The sequence below is a fragment of the Pezoporus occidentalis genome, unplaced genomic scaffold, assembly GCF_034315485.1.
Source record: "Pezoporus occidentalis ecotype Australia unplaced genomic scaffold, CSIRO_AGI_Poc_V1 ctg11, whole genome shotgun sequence".
Classification (NCBI taxonomy): domain Eukaryota; kingdom Metazoa; phylum Chordata; class Aves; order Psittaciformes; family Psittacidae; genus Pezoporus; species Pezoporus occidentalis.
Genome location: NW_026912886.1, coordinates 4,965,822 through 4,986,033, shown reverse-complemented (window position 1 = coordinate 4,986,033; position 20,212 = coordinate 4,965,822). Strand labels below are relative to the sequence as shown.

The following is a 20,212-nucleotide window of genomic DNA, read 5'->3' as shown; positions in this document are numbered from 1 at the left end:
TTCCAGAATACATTAAGCTGCTGAAAAAAAGAATGTCAAAAATCCACTGTTTTAGAGGTTATATTTATGTAGTTCAGATCATGGGTATGAAAAAAAAAGTCCTAGCCAGTATAAATGTATATGAACACTGTGCTTATTCTAGCAAAGCAATTTTCTAGTTGTTTGTTGAATAACCTTCAAATAACAAGGTTAAGAACAGTTATTTTAGATATTTGTAAAACTTATTTGCAATACGATTTACTGATTTTATTTCAAACACACTGCTTCCTTTATTTGCATCATACAATCAAAGAAACTTTATGTTTTGTTGTTTAATGTTCAGAGGTGATGCGAGAGCATGAAAGTCTTTTAACTTGTTGACAATCGCATGAGAAAACTCATAGCCTTATAAGTTCAGAAATAGGCTATTTGGGTTGTCTTACACAGAAATAACATATTATGAACTCACTCTTAACTTGTTCTGTGTACTACAGAAAGCTTTTCTAAAAGAATACACTAATAAATCTTCCACCTACAAGGTTAAGAAACATTTTAATGTTATTTTATATATTGTATATGTCTGCTACTTACCATTTCCGTTCTCTACTATGGCAAACGGCTCTCTGCAGATCGCTGTTTTCCTGAAGGTATTCATAGTCTTTTGAACTTCTGCCAGCAGCACTGCTTGCATTGCCTCAATAATCTGTCATGAATGCAAATTATATTGGATGACATCAGTATTTCAGTTATTTATCTGAGCATTTGGCAATTTTAAATAACCACTACAAAATTTTAAGACTCAGCCATTGAATGTCATTAGAAAGTCAACACTTAATATCTTTCAGACACCGATAAGTATGTGTCACTACATTCATATTGAGAAGTAAACATTAACTGGATAGCAATAAATGGTGGAAGTTGTCAATCATGACCACTTCCCACTAACTGAAAATTCATATTTTGTACTCTCAAAACTAGAATCAGTTGTCTACTGTCTCCTTCATTTCCAGGGGTCATGGCAATACGCATTAGTAAAGCACATGGTGATAACGAAAATATCTTTTTTTCCTCCCGTGTGTACAAAAATGCTTCATAGACTGAACAAGGACTTTGCATTTTTGAATTTTTAAGGAGTTTGGTGGCTAGTCCCTATCTGAAAAGTTTAACTAATGTTTTGTGATTATAAATAAAGTGGTAGTCTTCTATTCCTCTAACTTGGATGTGATAATACTGTATTTTTTGTCTAAGACAAAGGGAAACACCACTCCTCAAGTTCCTCTTATCCAAAAGCAGTATCTGCCGAAATTATAAACAGCCTATAAACAGCACTTGCAATAGCTAATGTGCCACACGTGGGTGGTAAGGCTGTGTGAAAGTGTGGAGACTGTATGAAAGAATTATTACTTTTCTTTACTTCAGCAGAGGAGCCCCAGGAGAACTGAGAAACCCTGACGCTTATAAAGCATATGAAGACCTTATATAATGGATCCAGATTTCCACAATCCTGACTCAGTCTAAATGTCAGCGTGGTGCAGAATGGCAACATGCAGACCTTCCCTTCATTTGGCATTTCCTTCAGAAAGGAAATACAGTTCCACCCCCCACCTCAGAAAGGTATTCATTTTCAAGAACAACAAATTTCCTGAAAGACAGAAAGACAGAAGTTTCCAGGACAGTGTCCTCCACCTCAACTTAATCATTAGTTTAAACTGGATATGGAAATTTTAAGTTAAATAACTTTATAAACATCTTGTGTTTGTATGATATTTATAAACAACCTATTAAAGTTATTTAAAGTTTAATATGAAGGGAAGTTGATACGTAGGCTCCCACAAACTGCCTGGCAGAGAAACTCTTTCATCTCACTAATCAAGAACAGTGAATTCGTTGGCTGTCCTCAATCACATTTCTAGCTGCCCTTGTAAATTCAAATCATTAAGCAGAATATAGGCTGTAGGTATTCTTTGTGACAAAATCCTTTATTGAAGACAAATATACCATAGTCAGGTCCACAGCGTAGAAGTTCATAGCAAGTAACCCAGTCCTATGTGTTTTAATGTAGCACAAACATTCATCTTGTTATAATAGCATTTTATTTTACAGGGGAAACCAAAAGCAGTTTCCAATTCCACAAATCCATACATCCCTGAGCTTTGGGGATTGCAGATCCTGACTTTACAGCAGACTTTTACAATACATCTACAATAATTAAGAAAGAGAAGGAAACACTGACATGTTTTCACTGTCCTGGGAAAAGTTTTGACAAAGAAATTTCTTACAGAGGTACATGAAAGAATTGCACACATTATGTGTTTTGCATGGTGTTTTGATCTGCTAAGAACCTGCCACTAATCTGGATCAGATAATCATTACCTGAGCCAGTGCTGTGTATGCCAGCCAGGCAGCATTTGTAATGTCATTTTCTCTAACATCTTAAGACAAAATAAAAAGCTGTTGCAAATGGCACGACATGATATTGTAGAGGCACCTGAAGGTCTCTGCATGCTACTTGTCTATCACCTTGTTGAATCTGCATTTCCACAGTGCTCAGCGTGGTTTCACAAGTTTAGTTTGTCCTCTCACTGCATCTTTCCCATGAATTCGCATACCTCATCTATTGTTATCACCAAGTTTAAAAATCTCCAGAAGTGGTTCCTGTTTCTAACACAACAAATCTACATAAGAAACATCTGCCTTCTTGGAAAGTTTCCACTATATCTTTATCATCCTTCTGGATTACATATACATTACCTACCTTTTTGGTTACTAACGTGTTCATTTTTCCCCATTATTATAACTACTGTTATAAATACTAGCTGCTTTTTAGTTGGGATTGTTAAATATGACAACTTATGTTTCTCCTATGGCTGAGAAAGTATAAATAGCCCGTATCCATCTATAAAAACAGTATAAGAAGTGAAAAGTAATTTTCTGATTCCTCAGCAGCAATGCTAGAAAACAATTCAAGAAGACAAGTGAACAAAAGTTGAGGCAAACTGTACCCTTACATCCATAGTAAGTTATAGTGGCTTTCCTTTCTGCACTTTATCAATTACTAAGTATTACTCTTTGTAATGAGTGGGACTAAGGAGAAAAGTCAATAGACATCACTCCTGGCTATTACTCAGGCCATAACCTATATGGGTCTGAGCCTTGCAGAAACTGCCTCCCACATGCCTCCACAAGGCAGTCACACTGGGGAGCAAAAAAAATATAGATCAAAATATCAGACTTGTATTATCCAGTCTGCTTTCCTCTATTTCTGGATAGTAACTGTCAGGAGAGTTGTCTAGACACTTATACTGTAGTCAGTTGGCTTCAGGTAGACACAAATGCTGTAAAAACAAATGCATTCAGAGACTGTTAAGAGAAATTACCGTAAACGGGCATCAGTGAAGAAGGTACAAGCTTACCAGCACTGCTCTCAGCAATGGCCTTTACATTCAAAGAATAAACCACTTCACATGAAGGCATTGTAATATATGTGAGATTCATCCCACCTTAGTTTAGATGGTAATGGAAATTAAGTAACTGAAAAACACACAGGTGCACTGCAGGAATCAACAGAAAGAAATGAGAAAGTCCTGAGATCATCCACTCCTAAATCTCAGCAGTCCCTCCACAATCTCTGTATTTTTCCACTGGAGAAAGAGGAAGGCTAAAGCATCTACGTTCCTCTTGCAGATGATGACATCAGAGATCTAAATATGGCATCAACAGTTTTTCTGAGGCAATACTGTGCAAAGTTATCAAAGTTCACACTTTCAGCCAAAAAAGGCTCCATAAAGCTGCAATAATATAGTATTATTAATATATTAATATATATATAAAATTAAATACCTATCAGAGATATAGGTAAGTAACTGGCTATTTTAAATGCAGAGTAAGGACAATTCAGGGCAGAAATGCGATCACTGTTTTCTCATATTAAATGTTGCAAGGCAAGGAATTTTTTGTATCTATCTGAAAGGTTGAGCACACTTAAGTAACTTCAGGGCACGATCGGAATATAGCAACAAGCAGGTATATTTTATCTGAAAAAACGGGCACTCACATGAAGACGAGCTTTCTCTTCAAATCATTTGGGCAAAAAGCCCTAGAAAAATATTTTTTTAATATACACATCGTTAGAATTTAAGAAAGAAAAGGATGTCCCTCAGCCCTTCAACTTCAGATCAAGAGACCCCAGATCAATCACTGGCAGCAGGGTTTCTGTTTTGCAAGGTTCTTTTTTGCACAGAATCTGTTACAGGACTGTAAGGAGATGAGGAATCAATAAATGGCAAGTGCTTTGGGTCATGTCTGAGAGTTAGTATAATCCGCTGAAGACCACGATATAAGGTTTTTAAAAGTAGGGTAACTAGTGATGTTTTGGGTAAACGTACATGAGTGCTTAATCAGGCTGCTCAGCATTATTAAATTGACCATAAATCTGTGTATGCATAAAGAAAGCTTTTACAAAGCCACCATACTATAAAAAAAAAAAAAACCAACTAAAATTGTATATAAATCATTGGTTGCTGAACACCCACACTTACTGCCACCATCACAAATTATTTTGGATGTTAAAACTCCTTGTGGCATTTTGGCTGTAAATGACCCAAAATCTGCACTACAAAGCAGGTTAACAAAGCTTATTGCAACTACAAAGCTGTGTTTGAATAAGGTTGAAATTTGAGAAGCATTGATAGAATAGGATTTGCAGTACTTGACAATTTCAGTATCTTAAAGTCTTTTCAGATGACAAAAGTGTAAGGCAGCTTATTTCACACTTTATTCTCCTGCACACTTCTGTGATAGAGATGATAGATCAGCTTACACATTATCATCATATAAACTGATTAGTCACTAAATTCATCAGAAAATCTAAATACATAGATCTCACATAATGAGCCATGCTACAAAAAGAAGCTTCATGGCTATACCCCTCTACCCTATAAAGAGTTTCAGTGACTGACCAAGTCAGCGAGAGATTATATGGATTTCACATAACAATTGCAGCTATTGAAACTGAGGCCCTGTATTCAATTTTATTAAAAGGATTCAAAGAAGCTAAAAAACCCACACCTTATTGTAAGAGAAAAGGAGAAGGTTTGAGGGAAGAATAATGCTGAATAATGCTGAAATAATACGGAAGATATGCAGACAGTGGGAATATAATAAAACCTGATAAATTCAAGATAAAATGCTGAATTCAACTGAATGTGAATATTTGCAGAAACCACTACTGTCTTTCTAATAGAGCAGGGGACTATTGCTGCAGTAACCCTGCACACCCCAGCTCTGCAAAATATTCTTTGCACTTGAAGTGCAGGACAGAGTTGTATTCAATTTTAAAAGTAACATCACAAAAAAAAGAAAAACCTTGTAAGACGTATTTCCCTTTTCTGGAGTAGAATCCCTTCTGGTCATAGTAGGCTGTCTTGAGTTTTATATTCCTGAACATTAACTCACTCAGGCAACCACAAAACTTTATTTAAATGCATATTTTCAAAATGAAAAATGGTCTCCAGATTTCCCTGTTCAGAGTAGTTCACAGTTACCTGTCAACTCTCAAGAAACAGTAATTTATCTCTCAAGACATCAGATTCTTCACTAACAATAGGCATGAGCTTCACCTGACCTGAGAACTCATAACTTACTTCTCTAAGCCAGTCTTGAAGGCTGGTCTAATAAGTAAGGATTTGGGATTAATTATTTATCCCTTTAAGATGTCATTTTCTGTTTCTTCTGTAATAATATATTGGTATATGACTCTGCCCTTATTTTGGCCTTTATTTTTCTGGAGCATAAAACGGCATTTGTAATGTAAGTTACATCTGGTTGCTTGAGAACAGGTAACTTACAGATTCCAAATACTAAATTACAGCCAATGTTACTTAAGGATTACGTTGCAACAACTGACACAGACTATTTCTTACCTTTACAGACTGGTCACTCCAACAACAAATGAGTTTCAGCAATGAAACACTCCCAAAGTCTGAGGAATGATATCTACTTTTACCTGAAACATAGAATTTATGAACTGACATGTGAGAAGCACACAAATAGATATTTAACATTTGAATTTTCTCGCTTCAGCAACATACCTGAAAAGATCTGAAAAAGCGTAACTTCTTAGAATGTGCTTTCACTGGCTGCGATAAGCACAAAGTTTCCAGATAACAGTGTTTAAACATTTCCTATCCTAAATCAGATTAGGTTGGGTTTTTTTGTGGGTTTTTTTGTTTGTTTGCTTGTTTTGGTTTTTTTTTTTGGTTGTTGTTGTTGATTTGGGGTTTTTGGTTTTTTGGTTTGTTTTTTGTTTCCCCTGTAACAGAGGTCTGGTATCCCACTGAGTGTTTTTATCATTTTATTTTTTTTTTTAAGATATAGAGAATGCTTTCAGATTTGAACTTCTTAACTATGGATTTTATCACGTAAATTCTAAAACTACTTGAATACATTTCTTTACCTTTAAACCAGTAATACAGTCTATGCAAAAATACATTAAATAACATTTTGTATAGTTACACATTCAGGTTTTCTTCCCTGCTATTGGGCACCAATACTAGTGTGTGGTCAATATGTCTCAATAAAACAGTCTTTCACTGATCAAGAATAGTGCAGCCAGTAAGGCACCTATCATCTAGCTTTGTCCTCTGTTATACTGCTTCAGTTTCACATCCGTGTATGCCCGAAAGCATTAGGCTCCCATTTTTATTTTTTGTTCCCATCACAGCACACATGTAAATAGATACAGAAAGTCCAGAAACATCAGCAGAATCAAGATTGCCCATTCTGCTGTCCAGTGTGTCCTAATGTCAAAGAACTGGTCACTCCTAAAATGTCGGAGAGATCTGCAAGTCTTAGATAAAATTTCAATTTGCAAATCCCAACAACTGTGTGAACAAGGAGATACAGCATATGTGTTAGATTACTTCACAGGTTTAGGACACTAAGTAAAAGTGGTTTCATGTCTGCAAATGTTTTAGTCATCTCTACACCATTTTCATGCCTTCCATCTACTTATTTTCTATTGTCACATGAATTTATGTTCCATCTCTTTCTTCCAACAGGCATTTCTGCTATCATAACAAGTTCTACAGTTATGGTGCATAGAAGAGTTAGAGAAGGAAAGGTACACTAAAACCTGATTTTAGAGGAGAATATTAAGGCTTATTTACATAGGAGAGGGTCAAGATTTGACTTCAAATAATTTGTGTTATCAGTCTATAGGCATTACTTAGTCTATAACAGGAACACTGATGGTTAGGTAATATGTACTGACAAATACCCATATTCTATTTGGGTTTTTATTTCAATATTCCTTGCTTAGTTGCATATTGTAAACAAATTACTACTTGCTTGCAAAGCCAAGATTGGTGAACAATTGCCTGTGGGATATTAACGTTAAGAGATTACTTTATTCTGCCCTAAACCAAAAGTCTAAGGGCATTATTGAACAGCCAAGATCGCTCTTGTATTACTAAGGCAACAGTTTGCTTGAAGGGCTGTATATATTACTGGGCAGGCACATAATGGTGATGAGGGAGATGGGGGAAGGGGAAGTCAACAGTGTTTGTCTTATTACGTTTCTGTTTTTCAGATTGCTGGAAAATATCTTTAGAAGCTCAGCTGAATGTTTTGCCATCACAGAAAAAATATCCTTGATTCCTCTATTACTTAACAGTCAACTTTTTTTACATGCTTTTGTGATATTCACAGAACTGGATAATTCAGTTTCTGTATCTGCAAACTGGACCTGCTGAAAGCAAAAGAATTTAATATTTTTCTTTTTCGTTACTGAAGAATGATGTATTTTAGCAATAAAAAGCATGCAAAATATTAATATTTAAAAGCTAGTATTGCCACTCCTCTATATACTTACTTCTTGTTAACTCTCCATAAAAACTGGGGAATGAATGTGTTATTGCTTCCACAGTTCGCCATTTGTCATATACAGATTCTGATTTCTGTGGACTAAAAGAATATGAAACTATTAAACGAAACCTGAACATACTTACAGAAATCTTACATCTTAAGGTAGGGTTCTTTTTTTGAAGCAGGTACTCTGATATTAATTACTATCAATCACAATTCAGTTTCTCCTTAAAAGTCACTTGCATTATTTCACCCACAACTTGCTACTGAAGCATTGACATAGACACAACTACTGAAAAATACCATCCATGTCAAGGGACTTTACATTCAGCTTGAAAGTTATTATATTTAAATTTTGTTGTATTAAAGAAACGTCATATTTACAGAGGACTTGTGTTTTTTTTTCTATTACATAGGGAAAAAAGTTCAAGGAAAACTAGCAGTTTTATTTTATAGGTTTCCATTTTTTCACAGTATTAAGTAATTTAGAATATTATTGCAATGTTTGGGATTTCAACAGATGGCTACGATTTAGGAGACTAGTGTGTATATCTACTGTTCTTCGGTACTTTATCACTAATTCAGCAACCTAGCCCTTGAAGACAAAGGATATAAATGGAGGGGAAAGGAAGGGAAAAGCCTCTCCAAACCCCTGCACTATTTTAAACTATTTCTTTTAAATACATTGCTATAGTGACCCTGCACAAACTATATTTAGGTGTCATTTAAAAATAATATTTCACCTTTCCACTTCACTAGAGTCAACAGCAAGTCATAATATTTCAAAAGCCTTGCAATACTAAACAACTCCGAAAGCTTTCAGCTCGAGAGCTTTAAGTTACAGATACAAATCTCAAAAGGCAGGAGAAAGATCTTTTCTTACTAGCTTCTTGTTTCTGTCCCACTTTTATAACCTGACATATTGTCCTGGGCTCAGCAGTAGCAGTATTTTACTGCAGGTTCCTTTATTTTCACAGGCTGAGTCAAGATGCAAGAAAACACATACAGAAACATCAGGACACTTACAAGCTGTTAAAGTTTTCCTAATTCTTTCTACAAATGCTGTGGTGAATTAGAATTCAATACTTAGTTGTTTCCCTTGAGTATGATGTAGCTGCAGCTAAACCAGCTGCCCAAAGAGGTCTGGCTACACACCGTACTTTTAGGAGGCAAACTGGACAAAATAGCATTTCCTTGGTTTCTTTCAAGCTTTTAATTTGGCAAAAGTACATTATGTTAACTCTCACAAACAAAAGTCATTCCAACCCTCAATAAATTATGAATAACAATAAATCGGATAAAAATATTTAATGAATGAACAAACACAGATTACATTAGTTCATTGACACCCCAATTACTTGCAAGAGGAAGAGGTGAAATGAAAGCTGAATCCTAAGATCATGGCAAATAGCCCAAGTCCTGTTCATGCTACTCTTATGACTGGGGAGAGAAGAGGGAAAGGGAACTTCACAGGAACCAAACCATGTCAAAATCTTAAATAAAGCACTCCTGAGCCTTTGAATAATATTAATAACCTTTTTTTTTGTAACCAAAATTTATGGCAAATTCATTTCCTCTGATTTGTAAAAGCATTCACCTTTTTCTACAAGAGATGCTAAAGCTTTTATGGCTTTACATTTCCTGGATAAAACTTGAAATTACATTGTATAGGTTTCACAGAGAGAAGAAAAAAAAAAAGGCATTTATTCTCGTAACAACGTCAATAGTTAGAATTTTATGTGTGATATGTTCCAAATCCAGGATGCTTAAGTCTGGGAAAAATGTTTGATTCTGGTATGCTTACTAACTTCAATTACACCATGTCTTTCCAACAGAGTACTGTATGACACAAACCAAGCATAAAGTCCTCTCTTGGACAGAAAGGAATGCATGTTCAAGCTGGAATACTAAAACAACTTTCCATATAAGAGCTTAGGTTCAATATGGACCAGTAGGCAATGTAATTAGCAATAAATGTAACTTAGAATTATGCATTTGTATTTTGAGATATGCTGAATGGCCAGAGCTTTGTGGAAGATGCACAGATATCTACAGCATCAGGATCAATATTTCTGTCCCCCTTCTTGCCTCAGGGCCATTGCGTCACCAACACTAAAGTTAATTGTCCCTAAAATGCTAAATACAGACCAACCTATGTCTGCAGAACAACAAAAGTCTGTGGACATATCCATTGCCTGATTAGTATGCTCTATTTGGCTTGCTGAAATCATGTTGATCATGCTATTTTTTCTTTAATGCTGAAAAAGCATTTAGGCAATAAATTTGTTTTGAGTAACACAAGTGTTATTTGGGATGGTTATCAGAACTTAAGGGCTGATGAGGCACTCATTCCCAGTAGCTGCTATTATTACTAGGGGTATTGTACTTTACATTGTGTAACTAGGACAGACTGTTCTTGTGTCATGTTTTATTTATCTGTGAAGCCAAGGGTTTCATAGTAAAGGAATTATATTGCTTACAGAGAATCGAAGTTAAAACAACAAAGGTACTTAAACGCACATCTTGCAATGAGCCTGAAGATACCTCAGTATTCTGTTTAGTTTAAACTGTGAGGAAAAGAGTGATCTCAGGAAAAACAGGGTGTGATAATTCACATTCTTGTTCTCTTGAGAAAAATTCTTGCATCAGTTCTCACCTTCTAAGTAGAAAAAATGTAAAGATAATTAAGTTTATCCCTATCTGCTTTTGTTCAAAGAACATCCTATAAAAAGGATGAGAAAGACTTTCTAGAGAAAGACTGCAAACTCCATTGCAAAAATCAGTATTTAAGAAAAGTTTGTTTCATATTTTTCAATTTTTAACCACTATATAAAAGACTTGCAATGAAAAGGTTCTTACCTTTCAATGTCATCTGTAACTGTTGAAGGTATGTTAATAATCCTGTTGATCAAAGCTATTCTGCTAAATAAGAAAAATACTGTTTCCAATCCCTTTGTTCCATAAACATTATTCTCAGGTCCATCCTTCTTTCCAGTTTGTCCTTCAGTTGCAGCAAGGTACTTGTTTGATAAATCAAGCACTCTTTTTGAGAACAAGTTGATTATTGCATGTTCTTCTAGCATGCCACCATCAGTACACTTCCATCCTGGCAACATTAGTGATAGGTGGTTTTCATTTGACACAAGTCCAAAAGAAACAGGATGCTGAAGCCTCAAGACATCTAAATGTCTAACACAGAGATTGTCTATTTCTTTATCTACACCCCATGGTAAAAGACACGACAAAAGCAGTTTAGCTGTATCAGTGACAACGTTCACATCAATGTTACTTGATGGCTGCATTCTGATTTTTCTGGAACTCTTCATTTTCTTCTGTCTTTTTAGGTCACTTTCTTCCAAAGGCCTGGCTGTATTGTTATCCCTACAGACCTGGACTGAACAAAATGTATCTACTTGACCATCCACTGGAGATATGGAGCCAGCAGTTTTATTTCCTTTTAATGTCAATGCCCTTTTCTCAGTAGCACTTTTGGTTCTTTCTAGAGTGTCATAATTGTGGAATGAATTTGATGTCTTTAATCCATTGAGTTGAGATGACAGCAGAAGTTCCTTGAGTCTTTCCAGATCAAATAAAAGAACATGGAAGTTTGCACTGTTCCATCTTGTCGTAACTGGTAAAATAGTAAAGGGCTGCTGGATGCAGCTGGTATCAGTTAACTGAAAGAAAAAATACTAAGTGTTCAAACACAAATCCATAGTACTTTGTAATTTTCAAGATATCAGCATATGGGATAGACCAAATCTATTACCTTCATTAAGTTCAACTTGATTACATTTATTTACTTCTTACTAAGAAGGATTTTCTGCTAAACAGTTTAAGATACACAAAGACATATGCACATAAATACTACAATACAGGATCCCTAGCATCTTCAACTATACAATTATACAGCCATGCTATAGGCTGATATTTCTTCTGTTAAGTCTTACTTGAAGCTAAAAGACTTTTAGGAAAGTTCTGAAGAATACACATTTATTTATTTATAAGAAATAAAGCTAGGGAAACAAATCCTACAATGTTACAGAATTCTTGAAAATGCTGGGAATCTGTATGTTTTGTAGCAACTTGATATATGCCTGAGAAAGACTATGCCTTTTGCCATCTCAAAACATGCAATATTACCTTGAAGTTACTTAATTCTGAGTTAAGCCACACATACTTCATCAGCAATAAAGAACATAGGTAATTAGATATCCAGTTAAAAGTCATGCAGTCAGATAAAAATAACAGAGAAAAAGGCTATAGAGCTACCACAGTGTTTGTGAACATCTGACTTCACCTTGTGCCACTCTATTTCCAATCTGGATCTTTCTGAAATTACCCATACTTCACGAATTGTGCTGGTATCAATACATATGCCTGATTATTGCTGTTAATAAATACCCAAATAAAATAGTTTTGGAATCCTCCGAAAATTTGGTAGTAAAGCATTTCAAATTCTTTCTGCCCTTTTCCCCATACACCTTTAGGTGGCTGTATATTCCCAACATGACATGCTTTTCATGAGAGCTTCCACAGGTTTCAGAAAGCAGAAAAAATTTATTAGTGAGGGCACAGTAGAATATTAACCTCTTTGGCTGCTTACTTACTCCTTTTTCATTAAAAAAGGACTGAATCTACATACCACCTGTTACAAAGACAAATTTCTAACTTTTGAGAAAGACTCGAGATGAATCTGTAGAAGAGCAACTACTTTCTTCCACAGGAGTCATTGTGCTGCACTATGAAGCAGTATTCCATGAAGGCAGTGGGAGGATCATCCAATGGTAAAGTTATGAGATTATGACAACATCTTATATTAGAATCCTGCTGTATCTATTAAAGAGGTATCTTTTACCTCCAGAGGAACAGCACATGTGAAGGAGTATAAATTCCTTGTGGATGCTTTTGCCCTTTTCTGTAAATGCTTGTGGCTTGGATGTTTTTATTGTCCTGCTCAAGCCTATGCTTTCAGCATTGTGCTCAATCTAGCTACTGCACCTTTAAAAGCACACATGTATGACAAGAAAGGTATCACCAAGAAGCAACTTCTCAGCCCAGTGATACTTCCACAAACCATCACACCAGCTCCCATAACAAATGACAGACTTTTCTAGATCACCATATTAGTTTTAATTTTCCTGTGATAATTAGAAATATTTCACTAATGCAAAGAACTGTTTTGTGTTGAAAATAGCTCAATCTTAAAAGAAACCCTCAAGTGGTAGGAAACAGGCAACAGCTGGCTTTATCTTGATTACAACGTTGAATAACTCATCTTTCTCAAGACCACTCTTTACCTATCTCCTTTTACATTCTGATTTTATAGGATTAGCTATTTTTAAGCTTTTAATATTGCAGTTATAAATAACACAAGGATAAATTCTATAATTCTATAGCCTGTAAGTTATTTCACTATTTAGTTTCTGGTATTAAAATAATCTGGCTTTCTGATACTTGGAGAATGATGCTCCCACCAGATGAGAATGCGCACTAAATACATAATCTTATTTGAAGGTCTCCATAGGGAGTCATAAGTAAGAGATTATAACTGCTTGTTCAGCTTTTCTTTTTATGCCTTTCCTTTTCCAAAAAAATACATTATAGGTAACAATGCACTAGGATTATTTTAATCTTTAATGATGCTCTTTCCCAATACATAGGGAGATCCCCATGGAATGCAAACACTGGAATTCACAAGCTAGCTTTGACATTAATAGAAGCTATTGCTATTTGGCTTATCATTTTAATTTTCTCTGTTGTATACATTTATATTTGGTTGATTAACATTTAGAAACCTTTAAGAAAATTGCCATCTAACAGAATATACTGTGACAATGTCTATCTGTTGAGGCATTTGGTGACGCTACTGTGTACGAAGTCACAATAAATATTTATTGGCAATATGAAAGCTTATTGACATTGATCCTAAAAGCATCTACCAAGTTATCTTCGCTCTCTGCCATAGGCATTTCACAGCATTGAAAGAAGGTGGACATCTAAAGCTTCAGACACTAAACACTATTTAGGAAATATGGACAAGGTATTGCCTGTAACATAAGGTGGCAGAAAATGGAAGGAAACCCATAAAACCAACTATAAGCTACAAAGCTGGGAATAACATTGGATGACAGGTATTGAAAAGCAGATTGATAGATATTTACATTTGGTACTGTGACTTTCCTAAAGATTTGGAAGTATTTCACAAAAATAAATCTTACTATATTCATATAAATATTGTCCTTTGCTTTTTCAAATGTACACATTAAGAATTTAATAACTGTAAAAAAAAAAGTTAATAGCAGTAACAAAGCATGACTTGCCATTGAACCACACAGTCCAACTTGGAAGCCGCCCTGTTACCAGCACACAAGATTCAGTAATGAAAAGATCCTATTTCCTTCTTTTCCAACAATTTTTGCTCAGCTCAGACCAAGTTACCACAGGATTGTCTTTCAGACTCAAACTGCTTAAGTGGGTATGCCCAAATATAAATCCATTCAAGCCTTACTGTTCTCCCAGCGAACGACCATATCAAAAAAGAATTAATTCAGTATTCCTTTAATTCTAGAAGTTAAATGACCACCAGGCTACGACATACTGAACACAACCTACAGATTTTTATAATCATTAAGAAAAAAACAAACAGTAGAGGCATCTGCTACCATTGCTATTTATCATTGCTAATTTAACATTGCAATTTATCATTGCTAGTTTTAACTTTTATTTCTGACAAAGCCAACTCTCTGATTCACTATTTACAAGTCTCCCAACTACCAACATTCCATCTACTTTCATTGTTTACCTGAAAAATTGGGAAGATTTTTAAAGCTATTTATTTAAAAATAATCTTCTGGAAACTATTACAGAGAATGCAAACTGTACAACTTCCCACAGCTTCAGTAATTTTGTCCAGATTTTGAAAGCTGATCTTTGTATTCTTTGTTGTTGTCTAAGTGTATGAATCTAAAAGAAATATAAATGTTAAGGTCCCCCCTGCTGTAGTTCAGTTCTGAAAAAGCAGAATGTGCTACCTCTTCTTTGTGCATCACTAGCAGTAAGTCTAACAAGGAGTTACCCCAAAGGAGGTGTGTGTGTTCCTCAAGACTAGTAACTGGTAATAAGTCATGTTTCCATAAAGTGTAAAAACTGCCATTTTTACATGACAATTTTTAGGGCCAAAACCAGGTATTTACTGTGAGGGTACAGATTACCACTTATTTTTGTTGGAAACTGAAGAATAAGAAGCACTTTTTAAATTTTTTGTGTATGCATGCATTACCTCAAAATTAATCTAACAGAGCCATCAGCCATTTCAGTTACTATATTGGCTAGTCCCCAACAAGTACTCAGAAGTATCTCACAAAGCTTCTATAATTAACTATTAGATCTTCATATAAACATTTCTAAATGCCAAACTAAAATAACCTACTTTTAAAAAAATGATTTTGTTTAGAGTTAACAACTTGCTGTTTGAAGCTGAATACTTCAGTAAGGAGGCTAGACTGCCTTTGCTCAAAATAAAGCCATTTGTGTGCCAATAACATTCCTGGTTAACAACTGGAACTTGGAACATTTTTACTGCTTGAAGAGATCTTAATCACTTGATAAGGCTCCCTATGAGGCCTTCACTTAGAAGCTTTAAAGCAGCAAAAAGTCTGATTACAAACTCAAATTACATCCTGGGATTCATGAACCTCTTGTGCATCATCTCTGACTGACTCACAGCAGAACAAGCTTTCTACATGGAGGGAAGAGCAGGATTCAGGGCAGCTTAGAAACAGCAAGCTATATTTCCATACGTGGAAATTATCATCTATGTAATAGCTCCCTATTTTGCCACAGAAGATGTGTGAGTCAGGACAAGAGATACAACAGATTATTTCAGTTTGAAGGCACCTACAACAATCATCGACTTGAACAAAAGTTAATGTGTGTTGTCCAAATGCCTCACTAAGAGATTTAGGGCATCAACCACCTCTCTAGGAAGCCTGTTTCAATGTTTGGTCACACTCTCAGTCTAGAAGTGTTTCCTAATGTCCAGTCTAACCCCTGCTCAGTGCAGCTTTGAACCCTTCCCATGTGTCTTGTCACTGGATACCAGGGAGAAGAGCTCAGCACCTCCACTTTGCCTCCTCAGAAAGCAGTAAAGAGCAATGAGGTTGCCCCTCAGCCCCCAGACTGACAAGTCTGAAGTCCTCAGTAGCTCCCATCAGGACATTCCTTCCAGCCCTTTCACCAGTTTGTTGCCCTCCTCTTGACACATCCAAGGACCTTCACATCCTTCTTAAAGGATGGGGCAACAAACTTAAAGTTAGTGCAACAAACACTGAAGACTCACTTTAATTGATTTATTCTGGCATGGAAGAACTCTGCTCCAGAATTTACAAGCCTGTTCTTCTACCTCATCTTTACCAAATCACCTTAGAAACTGAGGAAAAATTTTCCCGTGTCTATGGGAGGAGGGAGGGAGGGGGCTATCCTTACTGTGGCCCCCAAATACATCAAGCCATGCCATTATCTTTAACAGTTTAAGACGGACATAGCACATAAAAATTTAATGGGAAGTACAATTCAAGTGTTATTTTACCTAGCTGCCTTCTCATCTCTGAAGGCCTGTTTCCACTGGGATCCAAGCTGTTTTAGGAATGCCATTCCACTTAAAATACACACTTCCATTAGCTAGCAGAGATTCCCATACTGTTTCAGCTCCTAATATATATGTACTTTCTCCACACACAAGCTTCCTTTACTAGATACATTCTATTGTAGGTTTTGTGATAAAAACAGATTTGACAAGAATGATCTTGACATTCATTTTACATAAAGGAAATAAAGTGGCAAAATCACATGGTAGATTTTTAGAGAAAATAGACTCAAAAATATACTTAAAGGTCACGTTGATACCACTGAAAAGAAATTGCTCAGTTCTCACAGGATAGGTAGAATCAACTTCTATGTAAAACAAGTCCTTAAGTACTAAATTTGACTGTTCAACAGACTTTTGGCCTTTTTATCCACTGTGCTTTCACTTCATTCCAAACATAATAGGATAAAACTGACATAAAATTGGTCCCAAAGTTCCCAGTGCCTGCAGAATAAATCTTGCTGTATAAAGCACAAATGTGAACTATCCTGCTCATTCTAATTGTTTTTTAAACTAAGTGTCATGGTTTAAAACCAGTCAGGCAGCTCGTTCACTCACTCCCCCCTTTTTTCCCTCCCCCTACTCCCGGAGGGATGGGAAGGAGAATCAAAAGAATGCAACTCCCATGGGTTGAGATAAGAACAGTTTAGTAACTAAGGTATAACACAAATCACTGCTGCTACCACCAACAATAACAATGATAAAGGAAATAACAAGGGAAGAGAATACAATACCTCACCACCCACCAAGCGATAACTCACCCCCTCAGCCCGACCGCACCGCCCGATACCTCCTCCAACCCCGCAGTCCTAGCCTTTGTGGGTAACTCCCAGTTACATCCTGGCCATGACGTGCTGTGGTATGGAATACCTCCTTTGTCAGTTTGGGCCATGTGTCCTGTCTCTGCTTCCTCCCAGCTTCCCCTCCTCCCTGGCAGAGCATGAGGCTCACAAAGCCCTTGGCCAGACCAAACATTTGAGCAGTAACTACAAACATCGGTGCTATCAGTACCGTTCCCAGGCCGAAAGTCAAAAACACAGCGCTGCACCAGCTACTAAGAAGGCGAAAAATGACTGCTACTGCTGAACCCAGGACACTAAGCAATATTCAAGAGGTTTAATTATGTTCCTTTGAGCTTTCTCTTCTGAGAGGGTATATTTTTAACCATTAACATTAAACAAGTCAAAGATCAGTCCTCTCCTTTATCCACCCACAGAAGCTTAAGAAAATGTAACACAGAAAATGAACAAATTATTTTTAGGTGAAATTTTTGATAGATTGAGGTGGGGCAGGCGTAACAGAAGTATTGTCAAAGAAGAGTGGAAAATTCATTAACAGAAGCTGCACTGCTTCTGTTTTATTTGGGCTGGAAGATTTTCTACCTCTTATTTGTCAGAGTTTCTTTAGCAGATCTATACTTTCCTATTTTGACAGTCATTAGACTATTGGCTTTTAATACAGGCCCAGTAGAACATTACACTTAAGCACATGATAAAAGTAAGATAAGCAAGACCGCCTCTTTTAAAGACTAATTATTAAATTATTATTTAATATTATTTAAATATTATTTAATAATAGTATTATTTAAATTATTTATTATTAAATATACTTACTAGAAAGAAATATGCCAATTTAATCAGTAAAATACCATCTTACTGTCTGCTCATGTGTATTCAGTGAAGACATACTATGAACAAGGCACATGTACATCAGGCTTCCAAACAAGAATTTTTAAGCAAAACCCATGGAATCATTAAAAAAATGGAATCATTATAACCACTGCATCTTATAGTCTTTAAGAACTTTCCTTGATATGATGATAGTTTCTGAACTATCAAAATGAAGTTTGAGAATATCAATATGCTTATTTCAATGAATTTAACACTTACTTTTGTCATGTCTCCTCTGTCTGACTTTTAAATACACTACAAAAACAATAAAAACTGTAAAGAGCGTCTACATGCTTGAGTCACTGCTCATTACCTCTGAGGCAATAACATTGACACTAAATAGGATTATTTATGTTTAAAAACTAAGATGTGAAGAACCTTGGTTACAGAAACTAAGGAGAAGGGAGGGGCAGTAGAAATCAAAATGCACTGAGGGCTACATCTGTGTCTGGATCATGCCAGTCACTGGGATGTCAACAAAGTTCATTGCTCATAACTTTTCTCAGAACCATGTTTGGCTCTAGGCTCACAAAAAATAAGCATGTCATACGGCTGCTTGTAAAAGTCATTTAGCTACTCCTACCCTCTTACAGCTGTACTTCATGGATCTGGAAGAACTGTTTTAACTGAAGCATAGCTGCCAAACCTAGGGGTCAAATAATAACTTATATTGCCAATGACAGCTCTATTCTATTCTCCATGATGCTTCATCATTGATGGCAGGAAGCAATAACCATGTTTGGGTTTGCATTTCTTTATATTTTTTAATCCGGAATAGTTTAGCAAATGTCTGCCCATGCATAGGCACTTTCTTCTTTTTAAGCTTTCCAAAGAAAATGACAGCACTATCTATAAGATAAGAAAGAATTATGTTTTGTGGCCATGTTTGCAGGTGCTATCTCACACACAGTTTTGCAAAATGGGAAACCTGTAATTGTCTCGTCGAACTCTCTCAGGAAACAAATACATAAACAATGCACAAAATGGCTGGCACAGTGTAAATTAAAGCATTAAATTCATTTCTAAATCCTCTGAGCCCTCAGCTGCTAGAGATGGTAGTTGATAGCAGTGAAAAAAACTGCCTCCTTCAAATGTGCTTGGTGGACAGCAGCTTGATGATTGGCAGCACAAATAGAAGACAAACGAGAAAGCCTTCAATCTGCAGCTGATGCACAGGAAGAACATGGGGAGCTGAGTTTACAATAGAGAAAACATTACCAAGCTAATGGCACAGGCAATCATTTGACCACCATGCATCTCTGATAGCAGCAGGGCATCCATTTTCAGTTAAGTGTTAGAGTACCTTTTTGCTTTCTCTGACCACTGCAGGGGTAAAACAACCTAGTGCGTGAAACCCACTGACTGGTAATAAATTACTATATTGGATACTTTTTGTTTTCTTTCAGCAATGACTTTACTGTGTATTCCTGCTATCATTACCAATTAAAGGGGAGATCACGTTAGCAAGCTATATCTAACTGTATATCAGTCCCTATGCTCCAATTGCTTTGGCAAGTATCACAGGGTCAAGAGGCTCCTTTGACCTTTACCAGCTAAGTCTCTCTGACCACTCACTATTTGAAGCAATCTCAGCCGAACAGATGGACACTTTTGCAGACTCTATAAAGCTTAGAATATAAAGATAAATGAAATTGTGTTTGTGGCTTCAAACTGGTTTATGAGCATAAAATATTGTTAGCAAGTTCCACAAAAATCTCATTTGAAATAGCATGCCTTAAACCTACACCATGAACACAAAACCTCTATCTACCAGGAAACTGCATTTTTTTTTGTAGTAGCTTCTACAGCTGAAACTAAAAACTTGATATGACTTACATATTTAGTTAGTATGAAGTCACTTCTTTATTTAGAAAGCTTAATTTAATTACTTTAATCATTAAAAGCAAGAAGAAAATTTAATATAGCCTTTTACCACAGGATTGAGTTAGAGCAGCACACAGCATATGATCAAACAGATCATTCAGTGGATGATTACTAAAACAGTTGGATACTACAGGGCATTCAGAGAAAGCCTGGACCTCCATTTCAAATT

General features: G+C 36.0%; 1 protein-coding gene across 5 annotated transcripts in view; it reads right to left on the bottom strand.

The window, feature by feature from the left end:
- The window catches only part of WDR72 (WD repeat domain 72), a 112,694-nt gene that overhangs the window by 40,797 nt on the left and 51,685 nt on the right, over positions 1–20,212 (bottom strand). For all 5 annotated transcript variants that reach the window (XM_062628122.1, XM_062628112.1, XM_062628142.1 and 2 more), the window contains 4 exons: positions 10,702–11,519; positions 7,850–7,941; positions 5,901–5,983; positions 571–682 (listed from right to left, as the gene is read on the bottom strand). In XM_062628122.1, coding sequence (XP_062484106.1) covers positions 571–682; positions 5,901–5,983; positions 7,850–7,941; positions 10,702–11,519 — 1,105 coding nt within the window. The remainder of the gene's footprint in view (positions 1–570; positions 683–5,900; positions 5,984–7,849; positions 7,942–10,701; positions 11,520–20,212) is intronic.